The sequence below is a fragment of the Ornithodoros turicata genome, chromosome 6 (assembly GCF_037126465.1).
Source record: "Ornithodoros turicata isolate Travis chromosome 6, ASM3712646v1, whole genome shotgun sequence".
In the NCBI taxonomy this organism is placed as follows: domain Eukaryota; kingdom Metazoa; phylum Arthropoda; class Arachnida; order Ixodida; family Argasidae; genus Ornithodoros; species Ornithodoros turicata.
In genome coordinates, this window is record NC_088206.1 from 30,857,556 (window position 1) to 30,870,382 (window position 12,827).

Below are 12,827 nucleotides of genomic sequence, written 5' to 3' on the forward strand. Positions count from 1 at the left end.
CTGGTCGCACCAGTGCGACCTACGTTTCCATTTTTTTTGTCTGTTTCTGTTCTATTCTATTCTATTCTAAAAATGGCGAGTATGCCATCTGGGTCGGAGGTTGTGGTTAGCTGTAACTTTCGTATGGACAAGCGGACGTCGTCTTCCGAGACTGCGAATTGAGTTATAGTGTTACAAAAGTCGGGTGCGCGAGATGGGGAACCATTATTGCCGGTCCTGATAGAACTAGCGTATACGGAAGAGAAGTGGCCTGCAAAGCCGTTGCAAACAAATGTAGGGTCAGAATTAATGGCACAGCCGTCGGCTACAGAGATGATCGTACTGGTCTTGTCCCGAGACCGAGATAGCTACGATCAAGAGCACTGTCGTACTTGTCAAGTAAGCTTGCATCAAAAGCCGGTGAATGAATTCCAATTAGTAATTTGACGTTACTGTCGAGTTTGAGTTCAATCCAAACACATTTATCAGTTAGTTCAAGGTCAGTGCGCCGGAAACAGGGAAGAGGGTGTTAACGTCAACTAGAGGCCCGCCTCCACGTTGTGCTTGTGGAGTACAGCGGTCAGAGCGGAATACATTGTAAGGCGGAGGAATGTAAGTACTATTGGGTATACCAGGCCAGAGCCAGGTTTCAGTTAAGCATATTACACTATGATCATCTTCAAATACGGCACGAATGAAATTGATATCTTTTGTGCGTAAACCACTAACGTTCTGATAGTAAATTTTGAGTGTTTTCATGTCCTAAGTGGGGGGAACACAACGAACATGATGACGACTACATCGCAAGTCCCGGGCGTAAGCTTGCTTTGGTGGTGGTGTTAATAAAGCGTAGGACAGACATAGCGGAATAGATTTTCAGCTTAAGCTTCTGTAACTGGCACCATGGTTTTGTTGCCTGCAACAAAAGTGTTGATGTACACGCACGTGTCAGATGAACGAGATCATTTAACGTTTGTATCGTAGAAACTCTGCCGATGTAGTTTTGAACGTTTAGACAGTGAGTCAGGTCTTAGAGAATATTAGCTCTCCGTGCTTTGCTTCACACCTTCCTTGATAAGGAAGCGGATGACTGACCGTTTCTCCTCCTCGGTGCAAACCTGAAGCGGGGCAGCCATTATTAATCAAATGTCAGGTGCGTGCACGTGCCAGGCTCAGGTCTCAAGACACGAGATGCACAGTACAAGACGTGCACTACCACCCGCTGCAAGAATATTAAGCTTGTGATAGAGCTCGGAATTTGAATTTGTAAGGTTATTTATTCAACACCCTCATGTTCGCACGACAGCGAATTTCACAAGCTGTAACTTGATTGTATCTTGATGGCAACAAGTTACTTCTGTCAGTATTTACTATTCCACTCCAATATTTTGCAAGGTTGTGTATTTAGTATTCTACCCAGTTACTTTTTGTGGTACGTGCTCAGCACTGGCGGGCAAAGTACCAGAAACTGTAGTTCAAGTAAAGTACATGGGGTCAATAGTACTTTAAGTACAGTACAGAGTGCTACATTTTAAGTGTACTACAAGTAAAGTAAAAGTACTGGGAATTGTACTTTAAAGTACTTGTCAACTACATTGCAACTGAGTTAGGGCAGTAATCTTGGCAAGTTGGTACTGTTTGGGACACTGCTGTCCAAATTCTCACAAAGGAACTGTACTAATAGCAGCCCCCCACAGCTCTCGCAAAATCTGTATCAAAGTCCGTGTTACTGCGCACGGAGCAATCCGTGCCTCTCTATTGATCGGACGCCTAAAGGTGTCCGGATTGGTTGCCGGAATTTAAAAACGGCACTTCGCGCTTCCTTGCCTGCGTGCTCCGTACTCCCTCGGCGGTTTCATTTGAAATTTGAACGGCAGCCGCCGGGTCGGCGGTGTCTTTCGTTGGGAGGCAAGTGCGTTCGCCGTCGTATCCATGTATTATGGTGCCTTCGATCGTGTTGTACTGTTTCTCGATACAAGCATCGTTCTACAAACGGATTCTACACGGTTCTACGGTTCTCTACGGTTCTACAATCGGATTTCAGTGTTGTCGTGAATTCTGGCTCGATGAACATGTTCGAGCGCCGTCAGATCCGCATAGCGGGGACAAGAAAATAGGATTCATGAAGCAGCAGCATTTTATGTTTGACGTGTAGCAGGCAAGGTCATGATGATCAAGGGATTGTGCGCAAGTATGTGACAGTTGTTCGTTGCTGGGAATAAGCTGTGTCGATATTTTGCAAGTTTGAACTTTGTTCCAGTGTGCCAGGAAGCGCTACGCAATGGACTCTACGCTCAGTGCATGTAAATGCGTCAACCTGCCGACTGTGTCAGTATAATGACTCAAATAAATTTCTGTTCATTACGACACTTTTCACAGTTGTTTGGGGATCACGGAATAACTTTGCGGCGTGCATGAAAGCTAGTAGACTTAGAGGTCAGGGGTAGCCGGTACAGGCCAGTATGGAAAACAGAAGTCAGCAACAGCCAGAACCGGTCGGGCTGCAAGCCGGAGGGAAAGACTTCTGATTGGAGGATTGAGGGAGCAATCGCTGCATTCTCATTGGTGATGTGCCCCGTGTTGTGTGAATTTACCTATGCTATGGGCTCAACGGGGAGTTGGTGAGAGCTAGCGTCGTCTGCTAGTGAGCGCAGCCTCCCCTCGGAGAGGGTATTGGTATAGTTGCGTTGCGCTCGACATCGCTGATAGGGGATCGCTCTGCTACGGGCTGGAGATTTTAAACAACCTTGTCCCAAACAGTACATCTTGCAGAGGGAAAGCTTGCAACTGATGTGCAAGTGCAAAAAACAGGACTAACGTAGAGTGTGTGTTGCATCTCTTTCTTAGTTCAGTTATATTCTTTTGAGACGTGTTCCCTCTTCTAGATTTCAATGTTAGTCTGCATAGCGCGACGCGTCGCCGTTTGGTACAAACAAAGTGTAATAAAGTGCTCATGTTTTGATTGGTTAAATGCCAATGCAAGCATTTGGTGCAAATGCTAGTTCTGACGTCCAGTGTTTACCCATGAATATGAACTGTATAACAGATAACATAATTTCCGTTCACAGCTGCTCAGGCAACCAGCTAGCTAGTGGAAAGCATTTTCGTTTCTCGATGTATTTACCTTCACTTCTCTTGCAACAGACAAAGTAGGACAGCAATCCATTTACTTGTTCGAAAATACTGTCTCTTGACAGAAATTGTACGTAATATTTTTCTTTTGGTGTTTGCATTTCCAGTCGTGTACCTTATGGGAAAGTACTAAATAAAGTTACAGTACAAGGTACACTGTTGGAAACTTACTGATGGTAAAGTACAAGAACTTGTAAATTTACTTACTGTAGCACATAAATAGTTGGAACTTCAAGTACTGCCCATCACTGGTGATCAGGAACTTGAATACACTTTTAGCTATATTGTACAAGCCTGGGTAATGCAGATCTTTTAGACACCATTTACGGAATGTAGGCTCTAGTGGAACACCCCAACTCGACCCCGGCCTCTGGAGTGCGCACGCAAATCACGGTGCTGAACGAACGCGAGCAGAGGGTTCCGGTTGATGTAGACTTTTCCATCACCGACGACGGAGGCAAGGCGATATTCTTCATTCAAACGGATGCATATCACAAGCGGCTCAAGTGCAAGGTAAAGAACCCGTTCCGACGGCTAAAATTACGGTTTACAGCACTTAACTCTATTGTCTAGGTGCGGACGGCGGACCCAAGGTATTCGTACCACCAACAAGAAGAAAACAGCATTAATCTGGAGACTTATGATTCACGGACAAATGCAACCCTTGCACTCAACAGGATCGATACAAGGAGGAGATACCAGGTGCTCAAATATAGTTCATTAACCGAATGCAATCAAACCAGTGTTGTACGTATCGCCGTTACAAGTAACGCCGTTACAGTAATCGATACTTTTTCGGTATCGGAGTGAGTATCGCGATACTTTTTTAATTCAGTATCGGAAACGTATTTCCGTTACAAATTTATGGTAACGCGATCTCTGTATCGTTACCGATACCGATACTTTTTGCTGCCACACCCTTTCTTCACCCACCAAATTTCTCACTCTTATTCATTGTCAGTGGTTCGCCTAGCCCTCAACAAGAAGCCTGTGAACACGCCTACGCGCTCCGTTACCGGATTCATGGAATTATACCAAACACATGTTCAATGTTTTTCTTTGAAACTAGAGGAAATAACCACGCTGTGTTCAACAAAAGAGTTGAGGTAAACGAACAGAGGTCAAGTCTTTGACAGTGCGCTCTGGATTCCACTGATAAGCTGCCGTGACGCAGTGGGTCACGCTCACATATGCTGTGGCAACTTAACTGTTAACCTCGGGATGGGATTCCTTGGTCATTGGACTCCACGGTATATGTGGGCCTGACACTAACGAAATTGTCACACTGGCCTCTGTCAGCTGCCGGAGAGACCACGGCCTGCAAGGATGGCAAAAGACGACTTCGAGAACCAGCTATTGATAAAAGTCAAGCATAAGGTGTGGACGTATGAAATATGTTGTCTTTTTACTGCAAGACTGTTGACGTAAGGGATATTTCTATGCTGCATCATCTTCGTATTTCAAACAAAAGTATCGCCCAAAGTATCGCGTTACTTTTTCTAGTAACGGTAGCGGTACTCCGTTACTTTAAAAAAGAGGTATCGATATCGGTATTTCGATACTTTTTACTCAAGTAACGAGTATCGGTATCGCGATACCATATTTCGGTAACGGGTACAACACACACTGAATCAAACATTCTGATCTTTAGGTTGATGTTGAACAACTGCTATAAAAGAGCTTTATAGTATTATTTTAAACTAAACTACGACACGGTACCAGATTCCACGACTGATGGAAGTAGTCGGTTTCACAAGGTTCTGACCCCGTTAAACACCAGTTAGTCTTAAGAGCTGTGGTATAGTGCATACTGGGAGTAACGCTCTTCCGCCAACGGACAGCATTATCGGATTTTAGGGCTTTCCGCAGAAGCTTGCGAAGAGGTACACGGTAAACCGATTTTCGACTTTCTTACAATTCGGAATGAAGTATTCTGTACCAAATCAGTCTTCTCAATTATATGATGTCTTGATAGCATTATGATCTGATAGCCCCAAACATTATATAATTGTTATATATAAAAGTTTTTTACTATTGTTAGAGGATACAAATTTGAATGGTTGCTATGCTCGAGCGTTTCTACCAAGAGCTTTGAGGAGTCGTGCTGTATGTCTAGCGCCAGAACTCTAACTCTGAGGCTTAAAGGGACTATGAAATTTCCCGAACCCCCATACTTTTTTTCGATGGAAACTGTTCTTCCCGCAGAGAAACTAATATGCCACAAATTTTTCCGGACGAAATCGCTCCACTCTGCGAGGAGCGCGCGCTGGAAATGGCGCATATTTCCCTGTCGATGGTGTAACTGTACGGACCGCACTTCGGTTCCCCGTTACGTCACCGGTGTTGCACAATGGCAAGTAATGCCGCGAGCTCGCGCTGTGGCTGCCGCCACTGCCGAAATCTGCCGATCGCGCGAAAGCTGCTGTCATGGAGATTTCCACTCCCGATGAACGCATACGAGGGATCCTACGGCGCATGCTCCCGGCGGGATTCCTCGTCTCGGCAACACGTCACGATGACGTGTTGCTGAGCCGGCCGTGGTCGCGCCAAGTTGCCGGTTGTGTCTCCGCTCGGCAGCTCGCCACGGCGCGGCGCCAGCTGTCCTCCCTTCGCCGCTCCGTTTAAATTAGCTCCCGAGAAATCCGCTCGCGCGACGAAAGTAAAATTTCGGTTCTAGACTCAGAAAAATGTCTTCTTTCGAACGAAACGAAGAAAAAAATCGTTTCATAGTCCCTTTAAGGACAGCCGGGAACTCCTGTTGGCGCGGGTTCTGGATTCGTCAATGGTGAGAGCGAGGCTAAATGCCAAACGTAGCTGCCGACACCAAAACTGCGTATCTGGGAACAGCGTTCCTGTGTACCTCATCAACCGCAATTGTCCATAGAAGTTTAGGTAGCACGGTACCTGCGTATTTCTTCATCTGAGCGGCCCCCTGCTTGCAATCATTGAAGAGATCGAATAAGAAACGGGTGGCCGGCAATTCCATCCATCTCTCATTATGTCTGTCCACTCCTATTTGCTGCTGGGGTGTCGCTCAATGGACACAGTATCCCGAGCGTCTTGTCTGTGCGATCTCTGACAGAGGAATCTCGTCGTCTGAGTGCCTCTGTCGTCCCGAGCGGTAATGCGTTTCTCGTCGAGCACTGTTTGCCCCGACTGCAGCGCAATGCATTTGATGTCCTTGATTTGACGACACACTGTCACCACCGCCGCCACTCATGCCTTTCATTTTAGTAGGGACATAAAGATGCAATGGCAGAAAGTAAACTCTGCCTTTTCGAACAACCTTAGCATGCGTTGCTGTGGCGCTGTGTTGTGTCTTCTTCGTCGGACGTTGCCTTTGCGATTCCTCTGTGTGTCTCTCAGTTTGTCTACTTTGGCGCTCCTTGTGCAAGGCCTGAATTCGCCCACTACGCATCGGAACGTTCATATCGGACGTGGCTGATATGGCTGCGAATGAAACAGCAGTAAGAGTAGGTTAGGCGTGGCTGCCCAATCGCCTATATCGATTAAAAATGACACCTTATATAAAAAGGCACCTGCAGTGGGATTCGAACACATCCGTTTATGTGGTTGTAGAAAGGTAGAAAATCCACCGGATCTGTGTGGAAAAGCTGAAGGAATAGCCTGTGAACGGAATCGGTCTTCTGAGTGTGTAGCTGGCAATAGTGCAAGAGAATGCGTGCGTACGCTTATGTATGTTAGTATGGCTTGTGTGACTAGGGTGGCTAGCACGGTGTCAGCGGTAGCAGTTCTTACAGTAAGTCGGGTTATGTAATTTCGAGTCCCACTGCTGCTGCCTTTTCATCAACTGCGCGTTGTAAGGGTTCCGTGTTCTGTTCCCATCTACTACTACGAAACGTTCAACATCGTGGAATTACGAAATATACCACGTGGCGTTGAAACAAACTAAAACACGAACGCTGGACTACACACACCTGACTACTTCAATATCACGCTAACATTTTACGGCGTTATGCTAGAGTGATTGTACGTTAGCATGTGGAAACTGCGCCAGTAATAGCTGCTACAGTGGTATACACAGATAGCTCTTGAAGAAAAACGAAGTTAGTATCGTAGAAGGAAAGAAGACCCACTGAACCGTTAAGGAAATGTTAAGGGAAGTACCTGAGGATGAGAGCCGCCGCGGCGGCGGCTTTCGTCCTGCGGTAACAGTTAGTATCGACAGTTCTAATAGTACCCACGGCGTAGTGGAAGGACGAAGCTTTTCGCACAAAACCTCATCATCAACAAGAGACTTCAGCTGTTCCCGTCTTTCTGCAATACATAGTATATCCTAACCCCCTGTATGGACAGCGTTCACGGGCTGCAAGACTGGGCACCAAGTCATTGAGAACACACATGCCTGTGCAGAATCGTTGGCTCCCGTGTCCTTAATTGCTTGGCGCCGATACCAGTATCCTCTCTTTGACAGTCAGGACTACAGGAACACTATGAAGAGATATTATAAAGCATGCTTTGTACGCGGGCAGTGTGAAAGTTTGGATTCCTATGTTGCTTCTGGCGCACTTGCTCATTCTGAGTACGCTCTCATTGGTAGGTCGGAGAGCAGTTCGAAGGCCATGTGACAGTGATGCCAACAGAGATGTACCCTCTCTACTTTGTGGTAAGTTTATGATACACGTCTTTGAACTTTGACCTGAACGCAAAAACGTTGCAGGTATTAAGTAAAGGCCATGTGGAACATTATGGCGTTATCATGCCTGGAATGCCGCTCCACTTCACATTGACGTACAACATGTCTCCGACATCAAGGGTACTGGTCTATGCCTTCTACAAAGGTCACTTGCTGGCAGATGCCCTTGCATTTGAAGTTCAAGGAACCTGCACAGGCAGCTCGCAGGTGAGGCTTTATCAGATCGAATAGGTGCATGTAACAATCATATTTCCTTGGGTAGATTGAAATAGAGACAACTTTCAAGACGCATGAACCTGGAGAGGCAGGTACACTCAGAGTGAAAGGTACAGAGGGAACACTCGTGGGCATTCTTGCCGTGGACCAAGCCGTTTACATCCTCAGAAAAAAGGACCTTCTCACCAGAAACAGAGTAAGCTGTTCCTCAAATGCAAATTTCTTCTATGGCGAACGGTGCAGGCACGGCTGCGTGGTCCACTGCACTGTTTAAAAAAATTATCTTTTTTGTTTTTGCATTTTGTGTAGAGAACTTGTCCTGAGGCGAATACCTTTTGAAGTATCGATTCTATACCACTTCCTCATCGTATAGTAATTCTATACCTCCCTAAAGGTATATTATTTGCCCATCACTGGTATACTGTTATACAGGGTCTTTCACAAAACGTGTCATTCAGACTTTATCAAAAAACCGGGGCGAGGGAAAAATATGCAGTCAACGGCATTTGTGTGGCAACTGAATTTGCCACCTTGCAAAAATATCTTCATTTGATTTTAATTAAAAGAAATTGAATTTCTTTAATTGAACTCCAAAATTTCCCCAAGTTAACCTTTTTTTTTTACAGAATTAAAGAGCCCGTAGCGAACTTAGTCAGTTCCACCAAGAAATCCGCTCGATATTACAAATGGAACTGCCGAAAAAAAGTCCCGAAATTGAGGCTTTAAAGCTTCGGGTATTCAACGGCGCACCAAATCAGTCGCAAAGATTAGCGGAGAGGAGGACAGGCTCCTGCCACCATGAAAGATAGAAGGTCGGAAAAAAAAAGAGGGCAAAAAAAAAAGAGACGTAATGTTTTTCTTTTTTTCGCTTATCAACGTATGGTGGAATGACACCCGCCGTGTTATCGGCGCGTCTTGCCCTGCACGCCGGTCCGGCGAGAAATTGTTCTAGCTTCACGGGGCAAGAGCATGTCCACCCCTCCGCGCATCTTTGCGACTGATTTGGTGCGCCGTTGAATACCCGAAACTTTGAAGCCTCAATTGCGTGACCTTACTTTGGCAGTTCTATTTGCAACATCGAGCGGATTTCTTGGTGGATCTGACTAAGTTCGCTACGGGCTCTCTAATTCTGTAAAAAAAAAGAAAAAAGAAACGTTAGGTTGATTTGGGAAATTTTGGAATTCAATTAAAGAAATTCAATTTCTTTTAATCAAAATCAAATGAGAATATTTTTGCAAGGTAGCAAATTTAGTTGCCATACAAATGGCGTTGACTGCATATTTTTCTGCCGCCCCGTCTTTTTATTAAGTCGGAATGACAGGTTTTGTGAAACACCCTGTATATAATATACCCGCGACATGGTATATTATTAGAGGAAAGCAGAAACATTCTATTTATCTATAGGCAACAAGTTAGAATATACAACGGAACTAGAACAATATGTATTTCAATAACAACAATCAACACGAGAGATAACAAGAGGAAGAACATAACCGGTCACGCACGCGCACAAATTCTAGCACAAGATCGAGCACAAAGCACGACTGTGAACCAGAGATGCGGTCCATGCAGATTATTCGCCACGTAACAAGAAATTGTCTGTATTGCATTGTCGTCAACTGCTTATAAAGGTAGTCAACAAGGAATATGAGAAGGTTTGGCAGTTGCTGGAGAACAGAAACTTGATGTAATCAAATCACCGCGGCTCCGCAGATTGTGGAACCGCCATCCGGACTAGAGCACAACCACACTCTTTAAAAAAAAAGGTTGTCTTCTTATACCTTTTAGGGTGGTAATGGCTTGTCACAAATGTTAGTCCACACCACAAATGTGTGGAGTTTAATCCCTTTGGCAAGGTGGTACTGTTCAGTCCTAACTTTAGCGCCCTGTGTGTCAAATTTGCACCCTTCAGGTGTAGAAATGGATCGTCCGAGGGCCTATACTGTTTGAGCTGTGGACAGTACGACTTCCTCGAAGTATGCTAATTGTGTATGTTTTGTTCCTCTTGTCAACTTTTGTCTTGCATTTTCTAAGGTTTTCAGCGCGATACGTGTATTCCAAATTCATGATTTGTTTTGCAAATTTTGTTATCTATAGCAGTCGTGACCCCTCAGTCAAATTTCGGCTTGCGATTTGTTAATGATTTTAAAAGGAGAAATCAAGGAATTATATTTATCGACTGCCCACCAGCGGAAAGAGGCAGATAGAAATTAACCGCGCTTACGAAACGCAAACTTCACGTGCAAGGCCGCACGTGCAAAGCCGCACGCGAAAAGCACAGATGTGAAGCAAGGTGGTGCAGATTACCGCCACAGAATGGCAAAGAACCTGTGTGAATCGCAGATGCATGTGTATTGTCATCAAGCAGGAGAGCTATCTATGGATGTAATCCTCACGCACACACACTAACTTTACGTTAAAATCGCTACAAGCTAGATAACAACACTCTCTAGGAGATGAAAATAGACCAAAAGCCAGGGGTCATGATGTTTAATTACTGCGTCACACTGGCTTGCACAACAAATAAAAACAAACAAGAAAAGGACGTTTCGACGCCTATGCGGGCATCCTCATCAGCTTTAAAAAACGTGAAGGAACTGTTCATGAGAAGAGGAAACCTTTTAAAGCCTTGTAGCAGTCCGGTAGAGACCCCTTGTGATGATTACAGGCATTGCTCTCTAGGAGAGTTTGCTGTTCGTATTGGCCATATCAAGCGAACAATCTAAACACGGCAGAGTCGCTGCGGAGGGCACTACAGTCCTACTGAGCAGTCTAGAACATGATTTGTCACTCACCCTGAACGTGGCGGAAGAGTCGAATAGACGCCATACAGCGGCTGCAGCACTCCACGGGACCTGCTTCGCGGATGATGTGGCTACGAAGTCCTGCCCTGACACCCTGAAATATAGCTGCGTCTCCGAAGCCTGGGCCACTGAAGGCTGGACCACTGAAGGCTAGCCGGCAACGGCAGATCTAAACCTCCAAGTTTATCTCCGTATTTTTAATAAAGCCAATTGGTTACGCAGAGTGCGCAGAACGGATAACGGTTTTAAGAACCGCGCGGTGGCCCTGGCGACAGTCGAGAGCTCAAATACTTGCGTTAACCTGCGGCACAGCAAAAGAGGGACGTGACAACGCCTGAAACAGTGCTCGGCCGTTTCACACATCTCGCAAGACGGGCAACCATAAGAGCGAGAGATATATAAGAGCGTAATCGAGCGCGGAGAGGAAGAACGTCGTGGACAAGCTTCCACTGAAGATTGGCGCAGCGGGCATCTAGCCATCCCCGGGACCGAACTGCAACTCCCTGATTGCCGTATCAAAATAAATAGCTGACAGCCCATAACTGGATATCAGCGTCAGCAAGCTTGAGTCGTAAACGCCTTACAACATCCACACAGTCAGCGTATTGACTAGGCAGGACTTGACTATTACTTGGCCGAAACCTCAATAAACCTCCCGGTGGCACAACCCAGAGAGTACTGCACTTATGCGCACGCTGGGTGTTCAACAACAACTACGAGGGGCGTTCAAGTCAAACCGGGACTTTTCATTTTTCGCAAAAGTAAAATAAACTTACATGCGAGAAATTATTTTTATTTTTCAACGTAATCTCCAGCTGCACTAATGCACTTCTCCCAGCGTTTCACGAGGGCTTGGAATGCCAGCAGCGTCGAAATCCGTACTGGCGTGCAGCAGACATGGTCGGACAGCATTTGTGACCTCGTCGTCGCAGCTGAAGTGGCGGCTCCCAAGGAACGCCTTCATTGGTCTGAATTGTAAGGGGGATGTGGCAGAAACTCCCAGCCAAGTTCCTGTAAGGTGCGTGTCGTGAGTTGCGCGGAATGCGGGCGTGTATTGTCCTGTAGGAGGAGGACTGCTTTGGTGATGAGGCCCGGCAGCTTTTGCTTCAGCGCCTTATGCACATCCCCGAGAACCTAGCAGTAATATGCACTATTGATCGCACTATATGCACTATTGATATCGAGATATGTAATCCGTCGGTCCTTGAGGATCAGGCGCTCCACAAGTGGGATGTTCTGAGGAACTCTGACACTGGTCTCTAAGCCGCCCCGGCTGGGATCGCCCAGCATTGATGTGCGGCCGTCTCGGAACAGTTTGCACCACTCAAACGCTTTGCTGCGGCTACGTGTATCGTGGCCATATTGAGCCTGAAGTTTTCTGTGAATTTCAGATGACTTGCCGGCCATCTCGTCCAGCACGTGTCTTCTGTTTTGCAAACTGTTGTTCAAACTTTGGGCCACCACGTGGTGAACGCGGAGGCCTGTCGCGTGTGAAAATGACGAAAAAGAAGTAGCGCGAGCTAGTTGTACACTCAGGAGACAGAAAGTTCCGGTTTGACTTGAACACCCCTCGTATATTTGAGATGATGAATGGGGATTTTCATCGCTAGGGGCTATACTCTACCCCGTTGCTTAGGGTTGCCACCTGTCCTGATTTCACCCGAACAGTTCGGAAATTCAAGGCTTGCGTTCGGTGTCCGGGTGGAGGTGTAATCAGGACATATAATGTTCGGGAACTGGCCAAGTCGTAGTAAAAACGTTACGACTCCGTGTTTTACATCATCGTCACCAAAGATTGAGCTATAGCTTAACTGGGCAATCAAAGCCACGTTGATGCACATGAATATGCTGGAGAGAACCTATTATTACAACCCCCTGTGCCCAGTGCTCAACTTTCAAGACTCAAGAATTTGATTCGGTCCTACACAATCCACTTCGTGCTATCCTAGACGGGGCAAAAAATGGAGGATGGCGGGGCAGTAACAGCTCCCCATAGAACGCATAGTTTCAGATAGTTCACACAGCGCTGGGGACAATGG

At 46.1% G+C, this 12,827-nt stretch overlaps 1 protein-coding gene across 1 annotated transcript in view; it reads left to right on the forward strand.

Annotated features, from left to right (window-relative positions):
• LOC135396505 (complement C3-like) overlaps window positions 1–12,827 on the forward strand; it is a 210,740-nt gene that overhangs the window by 78,165 nt on the left and 119,748 nt on the right. Inside the window, exons 11-15 of the mRNA XM_064627518.1 lie at window positions 3,448–3,624; window positions 3,685–3,813; window positions 7,673–7,738; window positions 7,793–7,975; window positions 8,031–8,180. Coding sequence (XP_064483588.1) covers window positions 3,448–3,624; window positions 3,685–3,813; window positions 7,673–7,738; window positions 7,793–7,975; window positions 8,031–8,180 — 705 coding nt within the window. The remainder of the gene's footprint in view (window positions 1–3,447; window positions 3,625–3,684; window positions 3,814–7,672; window positions 7,739–7,792; window positions 7,976–8,030; window positions 8,181–12,827) is intronic.